Consider the following 26,344-nt stretch of genomic DNA (forward strand, 5'->3'; position numbering starts at 1 on the left):
CCTTTGGACTTCTACGTTTCAGTCTCTAAGTTGACACTCAGGGTGAATTTTAACCTTTATAAGGCTTCTTAAGTATCTCTTCTATTTTTACTGGTTCCAGTGTCGTTACTCACCAGCGGGAGGTGGATTAATAGCCCCTCTAATCTGTTTGGTTGGCAGGAGAATGGATCTGGCAAGGGGACATGGTTCTTCACCAAGTCTTTCACAGTGTGTGGCAGAGCTATCTGTCCTTCACCTTACCGAGCCATAGGACGGGGTTTGAGCACACAGTTAATCGCAGTATTGCTGATAAGCACTTAATGGGCCTGATCCTGAAAGCTTAACAACCACTTATGATTATCTTAATCTAAAGAGTGATCAGGGTGAATCACAAACAGAGAGCAAAGTGCCACCTTGCATCAGAAACAAAGGTGGCATCTTAAAGAAGCCAAGCAAAGGAGGCAAAGCAGACCCTCCTGTATTACTGTTTCCGTAAAAGCGGGAGGAGGAAAACTTGCCAATGGAAGGATTATGTCATGGTTTTTCAGGAATTAAGTCATTATTATCTGCTGCAATTTAGTGTCTGAAGGACACCAGGAGAACACTCTTACTCGGGAGTTTCCCAACAAGCCAAGGCAGGAGGCTTCTGCCCTACCTTGCTCCAGCCTCTTCATCTGCTGGATCTGATCAACCGTCTTCTTTAGGATCTTGCATTTGTCAGGTTTGACGCTCAGAGTGTCGATGTCCCCGATGTTTGCAGACAGCAGCTCTGCCAGCTCCTCCAAGTATTTGTTCTCCTGTTCCCGTCTCCGCTTTTCATTGCTGTTAGAGAAAGGGGGAAAAAATTAAAAATCACATAACTGTTTTTTTTCCTACTGCTCAGTCTAGTCACACCTGGACACTGGAAAAGAACCCAAAAATACAAGTACTGGCTGGAGCAATGACTGTGCTGTAATCTGAATATCTCCAAAAAACTGGGGAGTTCGTTCAGGCTTTTGTGTATTTTAATGCATATAAAAATAAGAAAAATTAATGCCAAGGGAGATACGTAGGGCTAGCCTGACACCCCCCAAAAAACTGACCTCTAACATTCAGGACTCTGCCTTCTTCTCAAAAATAGTTTATATAAATGAGTTAGAACAAAAATAATAAAAATAGTTATATAGAGTCTCTGAGTTTTTCCAGTTACTGTTGCAGCTGTATTCAAGTATAATCCTAAATTCACACACAAGGTTAACAACATCCACTGGAGTTCACCAGAGTGAAAAGCTGAATCAATGGTGACAAGAAGATGAAAAATATTCATGAGATCAACCTTTTTGTTCCAGCAAAAGCAGCTTGTCTTTCAGCTCCCAGCTGCTGCAGAAGCCAAACACTCTCCCATCAACTATTTCTAAATTCTGGGAATTGAGAATATATCATTTACGTGCTATGACATGGCCATAATTGAAGCCACTCTGGAGACCATAACGTGTTCCTTTAAGAATATTATAAGCATCAAAGCCACCAGCATGAACTGTGTATATGAGAAAGACACACAGAGACATATTTTTCCTAAATAACTTCCTCTACATCAACCATGGGGTTAGTGAGGACACCTCAAAATGCCCAACACAGCTCTACTTTGCTTGCGATGCCTTTGATCAGGTTGGTTTCCAATAAACCACTTAATTTTTTGTTACAACATCCCCAGGATGCCCATCTCTCTATGTAAGAAGTATTGCCTGAAAATCTCTTTTATTTACAGGACACCAAGAAGCTGCTGAGATGCCTGTGGCCATGGCGAGATGTTCCTGGCCTCAGAGAGGCCCCATTGCTTAGGGAGAGGCTGAGAAAACACTGGTTACAAAAGTTCATCCCAAAAGTCCGCCTTGGTAGGAGATCTGTGTCCCACCACAGATGCCATTGGGTTGTGCTATGTGGCCAAAAAAGCTCTGCTACCAGGTAAAGGCTTCAAGAAGTTTGGTTTCTACTCTCTGCTGAGAGGGCAAACCAATCAGAGCATGAATATACCCTGATAACTCTGTAGAGACCCTTTAGAAACCATATCTGTCCAAAAGGGAATGAGATACCACCAGCCTTCCCCTCTAAGGAGCTCAAGTAGGCTACACAGATGTTTCTTTATTTTTTCCTAATTCCAGCCACTTTACTAGCTCCATATCTAGGTCTGATGGGAAGGTTTTGTCTCTTGGGCTTTTTTTCTGCTGCTTAAACTTGCACTCACATGAAAATATCTGATAATTGCAGGAATTAACCTCCATGATGAACCTCCTGTTGCCTCCCAAGTTCACTCTGCAGCACTTCACTTCTCCTCCTGCCTGTGTCTCTCCAGGTGTCATGACTACCCAGAGGGATGACAGGAATGACTTTAACTCAGTGAAGCAGCAGAATCAAAAAAGAAAGGAATAAAAAAAGGCAAAGCCAGCTGCAAGTGTGCAGAGCACGAGCCATGTTTCAACTTGGGCTACCAGTCCCATGAAGTCCATGAGGGAGACCTTCCATGGAAGACGCACAGTGTAACCTGGAAACTCCTCTGCAATAGACTTAGGTGGGCTCAGGAGCCCCTCACTACCCTGGCAGGCAGCTGCACACAGGTGCTGAGGGGGGGACAGGCAGCAAAAACAGCTTCATAGAGCTAAATCAGATGTCCACCTACTGCAAAAGTGCTGGGCCCAGCCAACATCAGCCTTTTTCTGCCTGGGTGTCAGTGGCACTGGCACTGACCCGCTCCCCGGCAATGGGGCAGGCAAATCCTTCTCGAAGGAGCTGAGCAAGTATTTGAGTTAAGGACAAATTAATTCCAAGCTCTTCCTGTGAACCAAAAAGCAACAGCAGAGGGAAGAGGGGAAAAAAATATTCCTTCTGTTGTGGGTGAGCTCATTTCATGCAAAGCCTTAATGTCGCTGTTGCTGTGGCAACTTCCAAATTGTAGGAGGGAGAATTGGCCAATTTTCCTTACATAAAAGCATCATGAGAATATTACAGCAGTGGGCTGTTCTTTATGACTCCCAAGTATCATCAAAAGCAATAGTTGAACCTTCCAGGTTTTAACAAAGGAGTTTTGAAGTTCACTTTGCTCAGGAGTACATTAAGGAGGGCTCTGGTGAACCTGGGGGAGGAGGACAAGCTACCTCCCCATAGCGGCTGTGAGCCGGGACATGGTCTGAAGGAAGGAAGACAGCACTGGTGAGAACTTCTCTGCTGGATTTTGGTAACGTGCTTCAGCTCTGCTGTTTCAGGGTCAATGGCCAACCTAAAAAGTATTTGATTCACCCCTTCTAAAAAACACAGAACCACAAAGAATTACAGAATGGTAGGGGTTGGAAGTGACCTCTGGAGATCACCTAGTCCAACCCCCCTGCTAAAGTAGTTTTACCTAGAGAAGGTGGCACACGATGGCATGCAGGTGAATTTTTAGTATCTCCAGAGATGGAAGACAGTAGGTCTGGTAGGTACTTTATGGATCTAAAAACTCATTGCAGTTGGACAAGGAAGGAAAATCCTTCATTCAGAAGTTTCTGCTTCACTAGATTCAATATATTTTGAAAGATCCCTGGTGTCAGCAGAAGGTGGCTTTCCTGGGGTGCGTAGGGGTTAGGATAGGAACCACAGATGCACAGATTGGTTTGGGTTGAAAGGGGCCTTTAAAGGTCATTTAGTCCAACCCCCTGCCATGAGGGACATTTTCAAGTAGATCAGGTGGCTCAAAGCCCCGTCCAACCTGACCTGGAATGTTTCCAGGGATGGGGTTTCTCTCACCTCTCTGGGCAACCTGGGCCAGTGTCTCACCATCCTCAGCATAAACAGTTTATTCCTCTCTAGTCTGAATCTCCACACTTCCAGTTTCAAACTATCATCCCTTGTTCTATCTCTACAGGCCCTGCTGAAAATCTGTCTCCAAAATCCTTACAGGCCCTTTCAGGTACTGGAAGGTGCTCTAAGTTCTCCCCAGAGCCTTCTCTTCTCCAGGCTCAACAACCCCATCTCTCCCTGCCTGTCTCCAGAGCAGAGGTGCTCAAGTCCCCAGATCATCTTTGTGGCCTCCTCTGGACTCACTCCAACAGCTCCATGTCTTTTTTGTGTTGGGGAACCCAGCACGGGACCCAGCACTGCAGGGGGTCTCACCAGAGCAGAGCAGAGGGGACAATCCCCTCCCCGGCCCTGCTGGTCCCGCTGCTGGGGATGCAGCCCAGGACACAGTTGCTTTCTGGGCTGCCAGTGCATGGTGCCGGCTCATGATGAGCTTCTCATCACCCAACACCTCCAAATCCTCTTCTGTTTCTGCTTTCCAATGCCAGACCAGATGAAGCAAAGCCAGGTGTGTGCTCATCCATCTGCAAAGCGGTTCCTTCAAGAATAGGCATCCAAGCCCACCTTGCTTGGTCCTAAGGACCAACAGTTTCACTCCACTCTCCCAGCAAATATTTTCTTCCTAAGACCATCTCAGCCTCCCCTCTTGCAGCTTGAAAGTGTTCCCCCTCATCTCATCACTCCCTGCACTTCTCAAAAGTCCCTCCCCAGCTTTCCTGTAGCCCCTTCAGGTACTGGAAGGTGCTCTAAGGCCTCCTTGGAGCGTTCTCTTCTCCAGGCTCAAGAACCCCAACTGTCTTAGCTCTGTTGTAAGCAAAAGGTGACTTTCTGCAGTGAGCTGAGCTTTGGAGCAGCCTGCATCAGCACACAGAAATGAAGATACTTCAGACAGAGATATGTTCTGTTCTGTAATTTCACATTGGAGAAAGAGTGTCTTCATCAAAGTTTCTGAATATTACAAAACCAGGGATTTCTAGGGAATGTGACATGAAGAGGCAGAAGGTTTGGGATGATCTGCAGACCTTACAGAATTATCTGCCCTAAATTTACTCTGAGAAAGCTTTCTTGATGCTCCTCCACATGATTGAGCACTCTCAATTTATGAAACCAATACATTAACTTTGATAATGAGCTTCTAATCATCATTTGCCACCTAACAACAAGCCGAGCAGATGGGGAGCCACATTTCCATCATGCTCCATCTTCCACTACAGCCACTGCTAAAAAGCAAAGTGAAGTTCTGGTGGGAAGTGTGAACATTTCCGAGTGGCTGAAACCTGGCTCCATCTGCTCAAGCAGACGGGACAGAGCGACGCGGCAGGAATGACAAAGTAGCCGCCGCAGGGGACGGATTGGGAGCTGCGCACGTACCTCTGGGCTGTGTCGCAGGGGGAGCCTTTCCTCTTCCGAGAGTCAGGGTTGGCAGGGTCCGTTGAGCTGTCCCCAAGGCCACTCATGTTGGTTGACCTACTTTGCACCTGGAACCAAAAGAAGGAGAGGATAAGAGAAAGCTTTTTGCAGCTGCCAGAGGAATGGTTCCTCTGCAGCAGAAAACATGGACCAAGTCACCTCTGAAGAGGTATCTAACCTAACACAAGTCTTTCTTAACTGATGCCTTGTTTTTGAAGGAAACAGTGTGAAGCGAAGACAACACAAGATGACCCTCCTTTTGGTGTCCCCTGATCACCATTTGTCCAAGCGAACCCTCTCCACCATCACCCTCATCCTTACATCACAGACTGAGCTCTTCCTTATAGCCTCCTTAGCTTCCTGGCCTTACATCATTGTAACAGCTATCCCACCATAGCCCATTCCAATGCTTTGTTCATGTGTGTTTGATTGCTTTTCCTTTGTTTCCTTCTCCTGCAAGCCTTCTCCTTCAGCCCATCTTCAGCTCCTCTGCCATCTCCCCCCATTCCTCTGACTCATGGCTGGCAGAGGATGCTCCACCCCTCACCTTGTGTCTGCGTTCCTGCTCCCCCACCACCTCCTTTCCCCTCAGCACATGGCCTGGGCTTTAATTAGAGCTGCAAACTGACTCATCTCTTAACGGGATGTGACACCCTCCCACGAACCCCTTCCCCACCCCCTGCTGAGGTTGCCTCCCATACATCATCCGCCCAGCCTCAACCTTCTCCTGGCAGAGAGCTTCCAACCATGGCCGATCCTTGGCCAGTCCTAACACTGGACATCTCCTGGATTCCAGCTCACTTCAACACATGGACATTAAACCATTATTTTTAGGGTGTAATCTCAACACATGTTGGGTAAACTAGTCCATGCTATGGCAAATAAGAAGTCTAAGCAACCAAAGAAGGTCCAGAGGTCCAGATCCAGAAGAATCATGAGGACTGTAACACTGCAATACCCCACATACTAATGTTCCTTAATTATGACATATATTTTTCTATTTAACTGAATAAAATACCATGTCAGCCCAATAAAGGCAAGAAAGCCAATTAAGGTGTCTTTCTGGATGCTTCACCTTGAAGGGTGTTAAAGGGTTTGGCCAAAACCATGATACTCTTAGACCTGAGAACTCAAACAGTCTGCTCCAAGAACTAAAGAACTATGTAAGCCTGTAGGACGCAGTCAAACCTTGTAAAACATGTTAAAACTAGGAACAAAGCTTCTTCAGAAACTAACCCAGCTGTGCACATTGCTGCCCTTGCTTTGCTAGAGACATTCCATGATTTTTCTAGTACCTGCAAAAATTCAACACTAGATAATGATGCCCTTCAAATTCTTAATTTTTATTAGTGTTTATGATTGTGACATGATACGACCCCTGAAAAATAAAGTAACAGGATCCTGGACCAGAAGTTTGTAGTTTAGAGTGTAGGAGGACTAAGTTCTTAAACTTAATCCCCTTAATTTCTTCCACCAATTTCTAAAAGCTGGAATTTTAACAAGCACTGAACTGCTGACAGATTGTGATAAAACAAAACCTAGAAGATACATCCACAGTTCCCACAGCCCATGTTTTATTCAGCCATCCCAAAAGCCAGGCAGGATTCCTTTGGTTGTCCAGCACCTCCCATCCACTGCCCAGCCAGGCACAAGGTGGCTGTTCATCAAAAGTCATCAGTGTTGGCTTATCTCACCCTCAGATGATTATTAAAATGATGAATATAAAAGTCCCACCAGATTCTGAATGTCCCCTGAGTCCCAAACCACCCCTGCAGACAGGCTTCTCAGAGCAGTGCAGAAGGATGGACACAGCCAGGAGCATCACATCCGCTCCCTGGTTGCTTGAGGAATCCACTGTTCATATTAAAATCCAGAAAGCCAAATGTATCCTGGGCTGCACCACCAGAAATGTAACCAGCAGGGTGAGAGAGAGGATTCTCTCCCTCTCCAGTGAGACCCCCCTGCAGTGTTGGGTTCAGCTCTGGGGTCCTCAACACAGGAAGGACATGGAGCTGTCGGAGCGAGTCCAGAAGAGGCCATAGAGATGATGCAAGGGCTGAAGCAGCTCTGCTCTGGAGATAGGCTGGGAAAGTTGGGGTTGTTGAGCCTGGAGAAGAGAAGGCTCCAGGGAGACTTTGGAGCACCTTCCAGGACCTGAAAGGGGATGGGGACAGATGGGGACAGACTTTTCAGTAGGGCCTGTAGCAATAGGACAAGTAGTAAAGGTCTGAAACTGGAAGAGGGGAGATTCAGAGTAGACCTAAGGAAGGAATTGTTTACACTGAGGGTAGTGACACTGGCCTTGGTCAGCCAGAGAGGTGGTAGAAGTCCCATTCCTGGAAACATTCCAGGTCAGATTGAACAGAGCTCTGAGCAGCTTGACCTAGTTGAAGATGTCCCTGCTCACTGCAGGGGCATTGGACTAGATGGCCTTTAAAGGCCCCTTCCAAACTAAACCACCCTGAGATTCAACAATTATACGTAAACCAGCATTACCAGCTTCATTATCTCCTACGACTTCAGTGTCCAGTAATGTGTTACACATTTTGGCTCCCCGTAGACCCACCTCTATGCTCAAAATATCTACTCCAAATCTGCATTTCACACAGTGCTCCAGGGACAGAGCTTGTTTCTTGGCGCTTCTGTTCATGCCTGCATCACCAGTGCTGAGGCGAAGGCGGTTCCTGACATCACTTTATCAATATTACCATGAGCAGTTGATGCCACAGGCATGAGAGCTCATCCACCAAATCCAGAAACCCTGAGCAGATGCCAGCAAGCCAGCCATGCCCACAGGTCTGAGTTAAAATTCCCCCACCTTTGGCATGTTTGCAAGAGGAACGATGCCAAGGAAAATAGAATGAAGGGGGGAAAAAGCAAACTCTTGAAAAATGTCAAGATTGTAAAATTAAATGTGCTGCATCATCTGCTCTGGGTGAGAAGGGCTCACTGAGGTTTCGGACGAGGGGTTTAAGCCTTTATCTTGAAGGTTTAACTTGCTCTCACCAAAACATTGAATCTCACAGGTACCAATTTCCACTTGGTAACTAAATTAAAGGAAAAACGAACAGGGATATGGCAGGTAAAGTCGACTGTCCCACCAGGATGCACTGCTGCAGGATCATAGCTTGGCAAGAGCGACCATATGCCCTAGAGAGGTGAACTAAGGACAACATTGCAGCTTTAGCTGAAATCCTTGGCTGGAGTTAAGCCATTGATGTAATATCCTCAATGTTTCTTTTTATTGTAAAAGTAGTTTATTTTACAGCAAAATTTGCCAGGGCTGACAAGCCAAAAAAATGTCAGTTGGCCTAAAAATAATGAGGATGACTCAGTTTGAAAGCCCTACTGGGTCAGGGCAAGACCAGAGGATGAGGTCCCCCATGGAGGGCTGGGGTTGGGTGGCCAGTGCAAGGCGACCCTGCCTGCTGCTGCCTGTGCTGGGGCCCTTTCACCGGAAACCTGATTTCTAAACACCAGCTTCTTGTAAAAACATTCATATTTTGCTGGCTTAGGAAACCCAACAGAGGCAAAGGAAGGAGGGCCAATGGTAATGAAAATAAGCTAATTAGTTCATCCAGGGACGGGGGGGAAGTGGTTTCCAGACTTAATATGAGGGCCTTCCAATGCAGACCTGTGCTAAACTGATTGCTCTTCTGCTGTTACAAGCCATCAAAAACATATAATAAGGGATAACATAAAGTGCTGCTGGTGTTCCCACTGGCACTGCTCACTCGCTTGAGCTCCTTTGGAGATGTTTGACCACAGCAGGAGCAAGATGTAAGTGTTGCATCAATGCAAAGAGTGCTGGCCTCTTACCTTCCTCCAAATGAATGTGTAAGAAACCTCATTTCAAAGATGCCCTTAACCTGCTGCTCTGAAGAAACTCCATGTCATGGTGCAAACCCAAAAGGTAGAGAATGGACTGAGAACAACCCTGAGTAGAAGGACTTCTGGGTGTTGGGTGATGAGATGCTCACCATTAGCCAGCACCGTGCACTGGCAGCCCAGAAACCAACTGTGTCCTGGGCTGCATCCCCAGCAGCGGGACCAGCAGGGCCAGGGAGGGGATTGTCCCCCTCTGCTTTGGGCTGATCCAAGGGCTGGAGCAGCTCTGCTCTGGAGACAGGCTGAGAGAGTTGGGGTTGTTCAGCCTGGAGGAGAGAAGGCTCTGCAGAGACCTTAGAGCACCTTCCAGTACCTGAAGGGGCTACAGGAAAGCTGGGGATGGATTTCTGACAAGGGCAGGGAGTGACGGGATGAGGGGGAATGGTTTCAAGCTGTGAGAGGGGAGATTGAGATGAGATCTGAGGAAGAAATTCTGTGCTGTGAGGGTGGTGAGACACTGGCCCAGGTTGCCCAGAGCAGCTGTGGCTGCTACATCCCTGGCAGTGTTGAAGGCCAGTTTGGATGGGGCTGGGAGCAACCTGTTCTAGTGGGAGGTGTCCCTGCCCATGGCAGGGGGTTGGAACTAGATGTTCTTTAAGGTCCCTCCCAACACACACCGTTCCGTGATTCTATGATTTTTTATTTTTTTTTTGTTAAGCAATTACCATTGCATCCAGCAGCTTGCTACATGGACTTGCCTGCATCTGAGGCACAAGTCCATAGCCCCGTAGCAGCAGCATCAATGAACAATGCTGTGATGTGCACCATGTTCAGCAGCAAAGCATGCTCCTGTCATACAGACTGCAGCTCCCTAGCTCCAGCTAAACAAGGGCTGAACTCAAGCCACTCACGAGGTCAAAGCTTTGGTGCTTCTCAAAGGTGATTCTCCATATCCATGTTGTTCTTGCTTCCTGGCTCTTAGCTCACAGATCTGAATATAGCACCAGTCCCTGGCCCCTCTTGTTACCAGCATCCCAATGCACCACTGCATCTGCTCACCAAAGACTAATTAGTCTCAAAGAGACTAATTGGGAGGGAAAATAATGGAAAGGAGGAATGGATAAGAAGCACAAAAGCTGAAGTCACCTGCCCATGGCCAGGCAGGTGAAATCACCTCTGATTTCCAATCACAAACTCTCTCCTCTTCCATTGGTCCTGCAATGTGCCACACTGGCACATCCACCCAAAGAAGACACTGCTTTTTGGGAAGTTATCATAGCAGAGACTGGAGCCTTGACAGAGAGGATGAAGCACCAACCAACACAAATACTCCAACACAAGCTTGAAGATCATGACATGATTGCAATTTCCACGTTAACAAAAACCAACAAAACCCAAAAGTGATGTGAATTATTGCAGCTTAATGCTTCTGCTCTCCAAGTAATGCTAATGGAGTTCCAACAGCTTCCCAAAGACATCCATAGCTACCTTCAGCAGGCACAAATAGCCCTAGCGATTTGAACTGACAGCGTGGAAGACGGAGCTGGCCACCCAATACTTTATTCTAACAGAATTCTAAAATGTATTTCCCACATTTTGTATTAATTTGACCCAAAGAAATGCTGACAAAATAACACTAACATCTATCGGAGAGAAACACAATTAGTCGGCTGTTTTTAAGAAAACAACAATGTTGGAAAAGTCTCTTATAATACAGCCATTCATCATCAAAATATAACCCATCTGTGCGTACGCAGGCTCAATTAGAGGTAATTAAGAGCATACTTGGAGTGTCGCAAGGACATGTCTATATTGTTCTCCTCACAAGTTCATCATCAGCTGCTCCTCTCAATGCTGGGGTCAGAGCAAACCTGATTTTTTCTAACTTCTGCAGATAACAGGAGAAACGCTGCAGCTGTGACAGAGAAGAGGCAATGGGTGAGAAAGAGTGAGTCACCTGCTAACCTGCTGCATAGGGTGCTAGATCTGAGGTGGGGTGGTGGTTTTCTTTTTTTTTTAAATCTTCTTAATTCATCCCCAATTAAAAATTCAAAATAAAAAAGAAAAAGGAGAGAGATGTAAAGTCCTATTAAACATTTGGGGTTTTGGAGGCTGAAGTTGTCAAAAACAAGCGTCACATCTGTTTTGTGCAACACTTCTCGGGGGGGGTTGTGAAATCCCTGTAGCCATATGCCACTCCTCCAGCCTGCAGAGACGTCTGCCTTCTAACTAAATCCTCTTCTTTTGGTACCTTACCCCAATTTCCCTGCTTCATTTTCTCCTGCCTCTCATTTATCCTGAGAGCTCTCTGTCTTCCTGAGGCTCAAGCCTCATGGAGATGGCACCAGTTGGACCCTCTGGCTCTGGGAAATTCAACCCAACATGTGTTGCACAGCCTGGGAAGCATGGACAACTCAGGTTCTCTTGGTTCCTCTTAACCATCCTGGCCTGAATGTCCCCTCTTGGTATCAACATAGAATCCCAGACTGGTGTGGGTAGGAAAGGACCTTAAAGACCATCTAGTTTAAACCTCCTTTCCATGGGCAGGGACACCTCCCACTAGACCAGGTTGCTCCAAGCCCCATCCAACCTGGCCTTCAACACTGCCAGGGATGAGGCAGCCACAGCTGCTCTGCGCAACCTGGGCCAGTGTCTCACCACCCTCACAGCAAATAGTTTCTTCTCGAGACCTCATTTCAACCTCCCCTCTTACGGCATGAAACCATTCCCCCTCATCCTGTAACTCCACACCTTTGATAAAAGCCAAGCAAGGCTTCCATCGTTGTGATAGTAACAATGATGCTGTAGTCAAGGCTTGATGGGACCAGGTCACCAGGACAGCTTGCAGCAACTCTATGTTGAGCCAAAGTCTCTGAGGATTTATTTTCACCTGGGAAAAGGAGAGGTGAGAGGGAGATCCATCCTGCCCAATCTTGCATCGCATCTTTAAGCAGAGCCTGTGGGTGTTGGGAAGAGGATGAATTTAGGGAGGAAGCAGCACACTCTGACATTTCTGCATCCCTCCAGCCTGGATGGCAGTGTTTGCCTTCCTGCCTCTGAGATAAGAGCTGTGTGCAGAAATCTGAGTTCTCGATGTCTCTGCAGAGGAAGCACACTCATAAAGCTATAAAGCCCTCAGCTCGGGGACGGGGCGGAGTGAGAGCCCATCGTCTCTATTCGCTGCATCTGCTGACTGACCTGTCAGTCCTGTGGGGCAAGGGACAGGGAAGACACCTGATATATACCTCCAGCCTTCAGAAAAGGCTTCTCACTGCTGCTGGCATGGAGGAGAAAGGACCACAAGCAGGTCAGGTAGTGCCAGGGAGGTAATTTCTCTACCCCACTCCTGCTACACCGTAAGGGAGTTAAGTTTAGCCATCACTGATCAAAAACACAACTGACCTGCAAGAGTTTAACAATACGAAAGATTTAACATTTTGACAGCTAAAGCTGTGTCTGAAGAAGAATTTCACTTATCTGCCTTATTATTCCCACCCCTGGCAGTGCAAAGGCCTGGCATGCAGTGAACACCCTTGCAATGAATGCATCACCAAACAGCAGTACATGATCTGACACCAAACCTCCCAGGAGCTCGTTGGTCTTCAGGACCAAATGAGGAGATGGGGGCAAACTGAAGGTCTCTTCCCACCTTGTAGACCCCAGTGGTTTGCTCCCTCACCCTAACAGAGAAACCAAATGTATCTCAGTGGAAGACAACTCCTGGGTCCCAGTGGAAGACAACTTCTGGCACCAGACCCACCTTGAGTTCACCATGGCAGAAGGTTTTGCAGAAGATGAGGTGGGAAATGCCAACCAGCTGGTGTATCCATGGGGAATAAGAGTAGTCCTTGGCTTCACAACCACTCATGGTGGCCAAGAGAATCAAGTCCTTCATTCACAGGTCCTATAGACCTGTGTTCTCTGCAGAGCAGTTATGGGAAGGAGAGAAACTCATACTAACTAGGCAGAGAGACAGGACATTAATCCCATCTTCCAGGACCTCATTATTCTTGCAATTTTAATTCTGAGTACCAGAAACTGGTCCACACTGTACAATGGAGAAGATGAGCTTTCCTCTCCAAATCCAGGCATCTCCACCAACTTCTGCCCACAAGAAATCATTTGCTTTGGGAAGGTAACATGGGCCATACAACCCATATAATCAAACCTATCCAGCCAAGGGGAATTTTGCATATCGTAACAAAATCACACATATCCAAGTGAATCCCTTAAGGATGAAATCACAGGCCAGCCATACGCCAGCTCTGCAAGTGTTTGCTCTCCACACGATCCCTAGAAAATAGAAAAGGAAGGGAAAGAGGTATAGAAATCACTAAGTATCATCCTTAGAGAGGCAACAGTCCAAAGAGAAGGTGTGAATTTGAATATGCCCAAGATGTCTGTCACATTTGCAACTCACAGGCCCACAGCAGCCATTCCCCTTTAGCCCAGGGATAATTCCAGCAGCCAATTTGTTTTACAAATGAATGGGAAAAATATAGGAAAGGACTTTGCCTGAGCACAATGAAAATGAATAATCAAGCTGTGGTAGATCAATATTTGATGCCTAAGGAGACCTCTGCAAATCTGTAACGCCACTGTTATTTTCCCAAGCTCTCTTTAAAACTCACCTCAGCTAAAATACAACAGACAGGAGATAACTGATGTGCTGCTTATTACACTAATTGCAATCATCTCCTTGTTACCTGGTGCTCACCCACATCTGCTTGTCATAGCCATCTGTTGTCTGTCTTAATTAGATTGCGTGCTCAGAGAGGCAGGGACTGTCACAGCATGGGATTTTCTAACCCCCTGGGCATCCCACTTCTGGCAAAACATCTCCATGCAACCACATGGCCAAGTGACACTACTCCAAATGCAGGAATAACAGAATCCCAGACTGGTTCTCTTGGTTCCCATTACATATCCTGGCCTGAACATCCCCTCTTGATATCAACATAGAATACCAGACTGGTTTGGGTTGGAAGGGACCTTAAAGATCACCCAGTCCCAACCCCCTGCCATGGGCAGGGACACCTCCCACTAGACCAGGTTGCTCCAAGCCCCGTCCAACCTCGCCTTGAACACTTCCACAGAGGGGGCAATGCTTCAAGACTAGGAAGCCAACAAAAAAACCCAAACAAACCCATCCCAAAAATAAAGCAAACAAGCTCAATAAGAATTACACTGCACCATGGAGGGTTTTCAGGAGCAAATGATCACCAACAGCTTCTGCTATGTATCCTAACTTCCTAGGATTCACCTTCTGAGCTGCTCTGGGGTTGTTAAGAAGAATTACTGGGCACCAAACCTAACCAAAAACCAGTTGTGGGGGAAAGCTCTCCTATAAGGGGAGGCTGTTGTTCAGCCTGGAGAAGAGAAGGCTCTGGGGAGACCTTATTGTGGTCTTTCAGTGCTCAAAGGGGGCTACAGGAAAGATGGGGAGAGACTTTTTAGCAGGGCATGTAGCAATGGGACAAGGGATGATTGTTTTAAACTGAAAGAGGGGAGATTCGGACTTGTTAAAAGGAAGAGATTGACTCCACCCCCACAACTTGCTACACCGATCTGAGAAGTCCATTTAAAAGGATGATGATGTACCATTTTCCCTTTAAAATTACTCTAATCAGGCATCTGAGGCCCATGTAAAGATCTATGAGTATTAAAAACACATTGTTTTTTATCCTCATTAAAAGCCCAATAGAAATTCTAATGTCTTCCCACACCAGCTGTTTTTCCAAAGCACGCTAACTGCCTTACTACAGGGCTGCTCACGGATGTCAGCACGTACTGCACAAGCGTTTGCATCCATTATTTCTGCGTATCCAACAACAACTCAACCACGGAGCCAGCCATGGGAGGGGAAAACCAAACCATGTGGGTTGAACAAGAGCCATCAGCTAGGCCATGGGCTGGTTGCAGTGGTCATCCTGCTTGGAGGAAACAGCCTCAAGTTGTGTCAGGGGAGGTTTGGATTAGAAACTAGGAACAATCTATTCCCCAAAAGAGCTGTCAGGCCCTGGCACGAGCTGCCCAGAGCAGTGGTGGAATCCCCATCCCTGGATGGATTTAGAAGCCATTTAGATGTGGTGCTGAGGGACAAGGTTTAACAGTGGCCTTGGCAGTTCTGGGGTAATGGCTGGACTTGATGATCTTAAAGGTCTTTTCTAACCAAAACAATTCTATGATTTTTCATTTCATAAGGTTAGGGTTAGAACAAGGGCTGACAATCCCACCAGATCCCTCCAAGGCTGCATCATGTGTGGTTAATATTTTTGGAGGCAGCATGGCTGGTAGCAAGGTGACATAAATTAATGTATGGCATAAGAGCGAAAGAGCAGGGATGCAAGAAACCTGCTGAAAAGGTGAGTCAAGGTTCAGGTGTGTAGAATTTTTAATAATAATAATTTTCCTCATTGCCCACCTCCTTTAAGTGCCACTGAATACGCTACGATCAGCTTAACAGAGGGAAATTTAACTGGTGGATGGTACAAATTATAGAATCACAGAACGGTTTGTGTTGGAAAGGACCTTAAAGATCATCTAGTTCCAACCCCCTTCATAGGTAGGCACACCTTTCACTAGACCAGGTTGCTCCCAGTCACATCCAAATGGCAATGCTCTGCCTAAAAATACATGGGAACGAGGGCTCATGGTGGGCTCTCCCGTGAGGGTCAACCCCTGCACACTACAAGAGCTCTAGGAAAGGATGCTCTTCTTCACATTGCAAGCAGGAACCCTGCTCTTCTAATGCAAAAAAATAAACATAAAATAGATATTTATTAATTTTTCTGCAATTGCTTTGCACTACTAATGGGAGTATGTTGCAAACACAAACTGAGGTGCACCCAGACATGACATGCAATACAGTTGCCATCCTTGAGCAGTCTTCCTCGCAGAGCTTGTGTCTCAATGCCAGCAAGCTTCACTCCATGATGTTTACAGCAGAGATAAGATACAGAGCAGAACCGCAAGAAGCGTAACCTTTTCTCCCAGTAACTGATAGGAAAAGTGGGTTAATTTATACAGCTTCTGAAAGGGAAAAATAAGGCTAATTCCCTCACAGTCACAGAACATTACACACTTCGTTTCATATTACGCTCGTGAATTACACGTTGCAATTACACAATTTGCTCTCTGGGGAGAAGAAAGTATTTGGCAGAACGTACAAATACATCAGGTTCTCATGTAGCACAAATTAAACTGTGGCACAAGCACATGTGGCTTCATAAAAATCACCATAACTCACAGGCAACAAAGGCACCGGTGTGTCCTACATGAGACCGCAGCATGGGAACTCCACATTTGGTAGCCGACCACCAGCAAGGCCACAGCCTTCCCCGGCACAGCCAGCCCCCACACCTCCAACCAGAAGGCAGGGAGCAGGATGAAGTGGGAAAATCCTCTCTTCAGGAGTTACATGGGGAACTGTGCTCTGCATGAGGCTGCCCATGTAACCATGTTTTGTTGTTTATGGACCTGCTGTAAGGAGGATGCTGGGCTACAGGCCCCTAAATTTGCAGGATTTATTTATCTACAGATACACGCCTAATTTTCTTAGAATCACAGAATGGTTTGGCTTGGAAGGGACCTTAAAGATCATCTAGTCTCAAGTCCCCTGCCATGGGAAGGAACATCTTCCACTACACCAGCTTGCTCCAAGCCCCAACCAACCTGGCCTTCAACACTTGCAGCAATGGGGCAGTCACAGCTTCTCTGGCCACCACATGTTTCTGTACTTGCATAATATCTTGGATACCTCAAATGAATGTATTAAAGAACAAACCCAGAGTCCTGGCCACAGAGCAAATACTCCAGAACCCTGTCAAGAGTCACCATAATGCAGAGATGGACTTCCAGCAACCTCATCTTCCAGATGTGCATCCAAACCACAAGTTTCAGAAGTGAAACGACAGCCCTGACAGCTTCCAAACAGCCACACAAATCCACATCCATTAAGCACAAAGTGCATTTAATCACCATTTATGCTGCAGTGAGGCAAACTAAAATTCCTCCTTAAAATCCAATAATTTACATCCACCAGACTTGCCTGTAATTCAGGTCAACTTTAGTCGTAAACCCAGCAAAAACCACTGACATTTCCTGATAGTGGAGGAACCCTGGTGAGGGGAAGTTCCTGGATTGAGCCATACCTTCATGTTTGAGTGAGGAACTGGTGGAAACTTGGAAGTCCCAGTGGGTCAGACAGAAAAGGAAGACAACATATGCTGAGCCAGTATTAAATACCTCTGCTGACAAGACCAAAATGTCAAGAAGCTGAACTGGTGGAGGGATGAGGCTTCAGGTCTAATGACTAACCTTGTAACCATGCTTTGAAGATATCTGAAAGAGGCTATTGCACCAGCAGAACTTCTGGCCAGTTTTTCTTCTTTCCCTTTTTGTTTTGCACTTTCTTGCTTTGTTTTGTTTACTCTCATCTGTCCTGCTTCTAGTCAAATGCTTTGGACTACTTCCATTTTCTCCTGCATGATCCCACCACTAGCAGTATATGCAGGTGCTTCTGGCACTAACCAACAAAAGTCACTGTTAAGTGGCAGGACAGATGGCCAGCTGCTTCTCCCACCACCATCCAAGACCTCTGGCTTCCACTGTCCACCTCTAGTCCTCTTCTCCTAAGCTCCCGTAAGACTTCAGGCACTCATACCACTGTGTAGGTTTATTTTATTCACTTGGGCTCTCCAGCATCAATTCATCTGTGAGAGGAAAGACAAAATGTTGAGGATCACTAACAGGAGTTGTGAAAATGTGAGAAAACTTAAGTGGGTGGAGAGGGAGAGATGACAGAAGAAATCTTCAATAATGGTCTTCACTGGGAAAGGAAGAGGCAAGGCAGCAAGGTCAAATGAACCAAAGTGAAATATAATCCTGAGAGGAGGTGACAACCATTTGTCTTAGCAGGTTGTGAATTTTTCATACAATGATACAGTGCTTTTGGTAGGAAAGACCTTTAAATATCATTTACTGCAACCCCCTTCCATGGGCCAGAACATCTTTAGCTAGATCAGGTTGTTCATAGCCCCTTCCAAACTGACCATGAACATTTCCAATGATGGGGCACCATCATTTTCCACCAACAGCACAATTCAAAGGAGGTTGATGGTTCGGTGAAGCTCTCACTGCTGTCACCACTGCATGGCCCTACTGAGCTCAACAGCCACAGGCTCTTGCTGGAGTGAAGAAGAGCCAGACCAAGACATCCAACACTGAGAACACGGGTTACACCAAGAAGCAGCAGGAATCTTCCCAAAGAGAAGCTGCAATACCCTCTCCAACTCGATAAGCCTGAAGATGGTCTTTGGGTGCTGTCTACTGTCTCACACAGAGACAAAATCAAACCAGAGCAACAGGTCCAACAGGAGGCTGAAAAACCCCAGAAGACACTCCAGGGTTGTGCATGGACACACTAAAACTCTGGCTACAGAGAACCCAAACATCTCCGAGCTCTCAAGAAAAGCAAGAGTCAGAGCAAAACCTTTCGGGTGTTGTCTCCAAAATAATGTTCTATCTGCTGGAGAGAATTTTTCATTTACCAAAACAAAGGACTGCATCACAGAGCTCATTTGAAAAGGTTGCTGTGGCTTCTCTGTGAATAAATTAATCAATTTTATTAAATTCCTGACTGACGGCTCCACTTCTGAAGATGCAAGCTGCCCGCCGGCTGCCGTGGAAAGCGACAGCTTGAGGAGCTAACCAAGATTCAGTGAGCACACCAAAAATAAAAATATTAAATACTTTATTTGTAACCCCTTGATCACTATCCCGTTTCAAAATTATAGCTAGATTGCTTGATCTCTAATTATCTGAGGATTAACCAATGAGGCAGGGGTACCATCCTGGTTGGGATATCATCCTGCCTTAACCACTCATGGTCAAGTGTTGGCCATCATTAGGATTTTGTTAAAGGATAAAAAAATGCCCATTTTTCCTAACCCTAGAAATAGAAATAAATAAATAAAAAGACATAGGGCTGAAGTCAAAACTTCAGAAAATCTCAAGGTAAAAGTGTCGCATTGGATGGCAATTTTTATGCCTCAGTCTGGACTTGCAGTAACCATCTGCTTCCTGACAGTTCTTACCCACTAACCAGCTTTTTGGGGTCCTTACCCCCAAAACCACCTATCAATACCCTTCTGTTACCATTCAGACATCCAGAAACCCAACAGAGGAGACCAAAGGAGGTGTGGAGATGCAGTTATGGCTTGAGCAAAACTTGGTGGTGAATCAGGCTCAGGTTAATTTTTAGGACTAGAATCTAGATCTGGTGTTAGGTAAGGACAACCATTTATGTTTGCTAGAGACACACACCACCACACAAAGCATTTGGGTGAGAGCAGGATGCTTTGATAGAACTCCTTCCCAACCTCTACAGCCTGCAGCAAACACTATCCCCTGATGAGCAGGAGCTTTGTCATAGCAGCCACCAGCAAACATACCACCATTGACCCTCTTCATCAGCAGTGAGCAGGGATAATGGTGACCCCATCCACACATCCACGTTCTTCCGATGGAGATCCACACATGATGCAATTACTACACATTTTAAAGATGCTGCAGCCTGCTAACATTTTGGTGGCCAATGGAGCAGATTTCCTTCCACCACATGCTTTTTGCTCACCAACAGCTGACAGCAATACAACTCAACAGTGTGCTAGAGGGTAGACATGAGCACAGAGAGACAACAGGCAGGTGTGGAGGAAGTGTGAAGACCCAGGGCTGTAACGGCCAACCCCAGGGACAGTCACAGCTGCCACCTCCCGAGCAGCTGTGGTAAACCCATCCAAGCTCTTGGGAAATGCCAAAATGAGATGTATTGCACCAAGAGTATGGGTAGCCAGGAAGCAGCTCTGCCCTTTTCAGCCTGCTCTTCACCATGGTCACAGAATCACAGACTGGTTTGGGTTGGAAAGGACCTTAAATATCATCTAGCCTCAGCTCCCTATCATGAGCAAGAACACCTTCCACTAGACCAACTTGCTCCAAGCCCTATCCAACCTGGCCTTCAACACTGCCAGGGATGGGGCAGCCACAGCTGCTTTGGGCAACCTAGGCCAGTCTCACCACCCTCACAGCAAAGAATTTCTTTCTCAGATCTCATCTCAGTTTCCCCTTTTTTCAGCTTGAAACTGCTCCCCCTCGTCCCATCACTCCCTGCCCTTGTCAAAAGTCCCTCCCCAGCTTTCCTGTAGCCCCTTGAGGTACTGGAAGGTGCTCTACAGTCTCCCTAGATCATGGGAAAACTGCCTTGCAGCAAAAGACCTTTTGAGATGCTGAACAGGGCTGCAGCAGCCTGTTTTGCAGAAGAATTTAATGTGCTGTACTCAGGGAATCCTCTCAAATACACAGACTTTTTAGCAGGACCTGTAGTGAGAGGACAAGAGGTGATAGTTTTAACTGAAAGAGGGAAGATTCAGACTAGAGAGAAGGAAGAAACCCCCACCGAGGGTGGTGAGACACTGGCCCAGGTTGCCCAGAGAGGTGGGAGATGCACCATCCCTGGAAACATTCCAGGCCAAGTCAGATAGGGCTCTGAGAAGCCTGATCTAGTTGAAGATTTCCCTGCTCACTGCAAGGGCATTGAACTAGATGGCCTTTAAAGGTCCCTTCCCATCAAAACCATTCTGTGACTCAATAATTTGATGATTCATTAAGTGGATCTGATTGTTTCCCCGCATTATTAGGTATACATGGCGCTCCATGGATTTTACTTTCAAATTCCTCAGCATCTCCAAGTGACCATGAAGGAACTTTCATGAACTTGCAACCCAGAAACCCAAATAACATTTAAATAAAATTCCTCTTATTAAAAATGGCTCCATAATTTTACAGCCCCCACCCCAGCATGCTGGGCTTTGGTACCCTCTGTGCTGCTAATAAGCCCACAGCTCAAGATTTCAGCCCAGTTCTAGGACAAAATCCAAATCCTCTCCAACCAGCATGTCCCACCTATTTAAACAAGTTACTAATTGCTGTTCCAAAAGGTACTTTTTGCCCAGTGCACTGCAAAGACCTGAGAAGATGCAAACCTCTATGTTACTTTTTCAAAAGGTTCTACCAACACTCATGGGGACTGTGATGAGTGCCCCTCTCTGTTGGTGCCACAAGCAGAAGGTTTTGTTCACCAGGATGTTAGGACCAACCATTAATTTACCTCTGACCAAAGCAAACAATCCATCTAAGCAAGTGAGTGCTTTACCTTCACAATTGATGTCCTACCCTCATGTAACCAACCGTATCAGCAAGATGAGGTGCACGCTGTGCTGCAGCTTTTTACATAGAGAAGGAAAGCCATTAGTAAGACATAATGAAAAAAAAAACAAAACCCAACCCTCAGTTGGGTTTCTTTTCTGCAGAAATAAATCTTTTGAAAGGCTGTAGAGGGAGATATTAAAAAAAAAAAAAACAAAAAACAAAACAACATAAAAAACACACACCAAGAAAAATGCAGCTTAAAAAATAAAGCCTTAACAGCTTCTTCCAAAAGAAGCCAAACCCTTACAGAATCCACTGAATTCCAACGCAGAGAAATTCCTCAATAATTGGATTATTGGTGTTAAAGAAACATCTTCAAGCTGCTGCCAGCTCTGTCCTTACCCTCTACCCAAGGTTACATGGTGCACCACAAAAGCGACACGTCTGCCTTTCAACTGTGCAGATTTTAGAGTGACACAAGACCACCAGTGACCAGGGGATCTCAACCAGCTTCTCAATCAGCTGGTGCCTGAGACAGGGTAGAGACAATCTTCTCACCTGCTTGTAGAAGGTAGGATGTGGTCACTCACCTGTCACCCAACGGATGAAGGAAAGCTTGCAGTCTGTAGAGTATATTCTGTAGAATTCTGCTGCCAAAGGGGATGAAGACTGATGCTACCTGCTTATGACCTTACTCTACAGAAACATGGCTTTACCCTTGATGTTTCCTGAGTGCCAGCAGTGAGGTGGTGTTTCAAAACATGTGAAAAATAAGCAATGTGTCATGCCAGATCTCATTCTTGAGCAGATGATAAATGATATACAAAGACACTGGTCCCAACACCAGCTCTTCTCCCACAAGCTGGAGAAGGTTTGCAGAGTATCACCAAGGATCAGAGAAGCTGTGGATGTTCCCTGGAAGTGTTCAAGACCAGGATGGATGGGGCTTGAAGTAACCTGGTCTAGTGGAAGGTGTTCCTGCCCATGGCAGAGGGCTGGAACTAGATGATGGGATTCTACATCACTAAGCAGCATGGGGGGTAGGCAGCTGAGGGTGCTCACAGGGTATCTGCTACTCCTTTTCTTCTTTATTATTTTAATTAGAGATCAGACAACTATTGAAATATATTAAAATACCAGATTTCAAAGAGGTGTAACTATTGCTTAGGACAAAACTTGATTATGAAGCATCCCAGGGAGATGAAAAATATGGGAGGAAACAAAAGGAAACGTAAACACAACTTTAATCAAGAGCCACAGGAGAAAATAACCTCTACTGCAGGGAGAAGTGGCTCCTCCTGCCATTTACTGGTGTGGAGTCGTGATACAGGGGGGTTTTTTTCAAATACTTCACAGCAGTCAGATGACACTGAGCAAGATATTGGATGCAAACTTACTGAAAATGAAGTAATGACATAAAAGTGCTCATGGATATTTGGCCATGGTCAGTAGAGCATGGAGAATGGAAGATTTGGGGGTTGGACAGGGTTGGTAGCTATCTATGAGTAATTAGCTAAGAAAACAGAGGATTATGCACACCTGAGATCACCTTCTCAGCAGACAAGAGAGCAGCAATTGCTCCTCAAAGAGCAGCGTGAATGTCAAAGCAATTAAAGGGATTTAAAAGGAAAATATTAGAATAACAAAGTGAATGTAGTTTGACCAAACCCCAGTGAAAAGGGAGAAGCTACTAGAACTCAACAGGTCTGGCTTGTGTATGACATCCCACTGGATGCACGTCCCTATGTGATCCATACAGTGGATGCAAAGGGAGAAGATTTTAAAAACGAGATGACCTGGGCTAATGAGTCTTGAGCATGGAAGAGTAAGATTATCAAGGTTAACTTCCCAAGGAGGGTAGAAGGAAAGTAATAGGAATTATTTAGACTAATCAGAGCAGGATCCCACTTAGGGAAGAACAGTGTAAGCAGCCAAAGGTTAATTTTTATTTGCCTGAGTGCAGCAGCAGAGCAGTTTGCTTCAGAAATCAACCACCTCACCACTACTGGCAATGATTGCTCGTCTTACAGCAGAAGGGTCAAAATACTTCCAGAACATCCCAACCTGCACCTCCACACACACATCCCAGCTGGGGGGCAGGACCAGCCCCCCTGGCTGCCTTCTACTCCACCAGCACTGCTCCACAGCCAACACAGAGTCCAAAAAACTAGTTTCACTGTCTTCAAACTCAAGTTGTGTTTACTTCAGGCTGCTCCAGAACTGAGGGCAGCCAGAAGCTGCTGCTGATGCCTGAGCAAGGCTCCAAAGAGCAGCCACTTGCTCCTGCTTGTTACAAATACTTCCACATCTAGGAGTAGGCAGGGTACAAAAAAGAGGGAGAGGGATGGGTTTCTAGAAAACTATGGAAAAGCAAGGAATGATAGGTAATACTTTAGGACATGAGTTAGTTGTTAGTTTCCTTCATATTTATTTGCATTACAGCAATACCTACAGGTCCTGAGCAGGACCAGTGACATGAGGATCTGTAAGGAGAATGTAGCAGCAGCTGCCTGGAAGTGTTTCCAAAGGAAAACACACACCCTACAAGGAAAGCACCCTGGGGCTGTGAGACGTTACGTTCAAGGCCACGCTACAAGCCAGGACCTGCTCCTGAGACAACATCCAATATTCAACTCAGGCTCAGAAATTAAACTCTGTGGTCTAAACCTGAGCAAGACAGACCAGGACATTCACATCCCTGTGGGTACCACCTCGCCAGACTGCCAGCCAGCAGAGGTACCATCCTCTGGCCAGTAGCAGAGGCTTACCTGGCCCTCCAAGTCCTCCTGGAGATGTTTTCTTCTCCAGCTCTGAGTTGCAGAGGTCACAGGAACTGGGCAAACCCCAGCAAATGCCACTTCAAAAATGCAGATTATTTTTTTCCCCCATCTTCAGTTATCTTCATTTGTATAGGGCTTAAATTTCAAAACACCTCCCTCTCCACTCAGCTGATATTTCAGACTAACCATATGGAGGAAAAGGGGAAAAAAACCCCAAAACCACCACCCAGGAACAGCAACACACAATGAAGGCAAAGTTGTAGCTTGTTGCATCATTATTAATCCCTCATTACCATCACTCCCCGCTGCAGCAGATGCCTCCAAAACACGAGGATCCCTGCCCTGAGGTATTTACAGAGCCAGTTAGATGTGATGTAATTAAGAGGTAAATAAGTCAGTAGGGAATGTAGGGGGAGAGGGAGGGTGAAGAAAGACGCAATTAACTTCAGCAGCTCTGCAGAGGTTGCCCCTATTTTACATCATACTGTGTTGTGCCCAAAAACTCTTGGGCTCTTTTTTTTTGGTAAGCCAGTTGCTGTTTTAACCACCAAACACTCCCAGCACCAGTCTCCAGCATCTGCGGCTTTCTTATTTCACAGAATCAGTGAATACAGAAAGGTCTGGATTGGAAGGGACCTTAAAGATCATCTAGTCCCAACCCCCTGCCATGGGCAGGGACACCTCCCACTAGACCAGGTTGCTCCAAGTCTCATCCAACCTGGCCTTCAACACTGCCAGGGATGGGGCAGCCACAGCTGCTGTAGGCAACCTGGGCCAGTGTCCCACCACCCTCACAGCAAAGAATTTCTTCCTAATGTCTCATCTCAATCTTCCCTCTTGCAACTTGAAACTGTTCCTCCTTGTCCCACCACTCCATTCCCTTGTCTAAAGTCCCTCCCCAGCTTTCCTGTAGCCCTTTCAGCTCCTGGAAGGTGCTCTAAGGTCTCCCCAGAGCCTTCCCTTATCCAGGCTCAACAACCCCAACTCTCTCTGCCTGTCTCCAGAGTAGTGGTGCTCCCATCCTCAGATAATCTTTATGACCCTCCTCCCTAATGCTACTGCTGAGCCCCATGGCTCATGACCACAGCTTTTGCCAATGCAGTATCAAGTAAAAATGTTAAAAGATACTTTCCATGCCTTAAAAAGCAAATAGGTAACAAGAGGAAGAGGAATCCAATGATAAATCCTATCGCCCTGCAGGACATGTCCCAGCAACACCAGCCCCTACAAAATTCAGCCCACAGGGAACTGCCCAAGCAGATGGATGGGCCCCTGCTTCACAATGATGTGGGCAAAAATGGATTAATCAGAGGATACAGCCATGGGTGGAGATGCTATGAGTGGAAAATGCTACTGTGCTGGACTGGAAATCCCACTGTGCAAGGACAAAAATCTACCTGTTAAATCCCCTCATAATTTTGGGCTGTGTGATGGCAGAAGATGAAGCCAACCAGTAGCGAGCTGGTGCCCAGGTGCCCTTATCAGACTTCTGACACAGAGACCAGCACGTTAATAGCAGATAATATCCTGTAGCAGATAATTCCTACTAATTTCAGACACCTTGTTCCTCCTGTCTGTGTGCAAATCCCAGAAAAGTCTGGAGAACAGCATGGATAAAATCGGCATGGTGAGGGATGCTAAGGGCTGCTGACAGCTACCTGGGTAACTGGGGAGCCTCAGGCAAGGCACGTCAAAAGAAGACATTATGAAGAGAGGTGGTGACAATAAGGATGCTTAAAAAAATCCCAAAGTCACCACACTGGGCACTGTAACCAACATTTCCATGACAAGCCAGGCTTAAAACACGTTCAGAAACAACCGCTGGCAAAAGCAAAATATACAAGGACACTTCGGCATCCCCAGGTTCCCCCGAGTCTGATGTCAGAGATGCAAACCTGCTAGGAAAGGTAAAAAAAGGAGTAGAAATAATGGCACCACTTCATGCCCTCTGAACAACCTTTGGATCCTGGTGGCTTTTGCCAGGAAGAATAATGAAAGGCAAAGTAATTAAGCAACAAACATGGCCACGGTACAAAGTGTGAAAATTTTAAAAGTCTGGCAAGTTGTTAGGAAGCGCTCAGCTCCCAGCTCAGCTTTCCTGCTGTTGTCCTGGGCATAACCACGGTGCAGAAGCTGATTTTTAGTATTTTTTTCGTCTTCATTTTAAGCAGAAAGTCAGAGCTCCAAAACGCTGTATGGTGGAAAGTATCAATTTGGAAAATATTTCTCATCCTGTTAACAAGCATCTATCTGCTTTTAATGTAATTAATTCAATGCTGCTTGTCACAGCTGCCTTAACAGCCTCAGGATGATGCTCCAGGATGACC

General features: G+C 46.2%; 1 protein-coding gene across 12 annotated transcripts in view; it reads right to left on the reverse strand.

Annotated features, from left to right (window-relative positions):
* NCOA1 (nuclear receptor coactivator 1) overlaps window positions 1-26,344 on the reverse strand; it is a 182,676-nt gene that overhangs the window by 57,658 nt on the left and 98,674 nt on the right. For all 12 annotated transcript variants that reach the window (XM_051615136.1, XM_051615135.1, XM_051615134.1 and 9 more), the window contains 2 exons: window positions 5,161-5,267; window positions 635-801 (listed from right to left, as the gene is read on the reverse strand). In XM_051615136.1, coding sequence (XP_051471096.1) covers window positions 635-801; window positions 5,161-5,246 — 253 coding nt within the window. In that variant the 5' untranslated portion in view covers window positions 5,247-5,267. The remainder of the gene's footprint in view (window positions 1-634; window positions 802-5,160; window positions 5,268-26,344) is intronic.

This window comes from Apus apus, chromosome 3 (assembly GCF_020740795.1).
Source record: "Apus apus isolate bApuApu2 chromosome 3, bApuApu2.pri.cur, whole genome shotgun sequence".
Lineage (NCBI taxonomy): Eukaryota > Metazoa > Chordata > Aves > Apodiformes > Apodidae > Apus > Apus apus.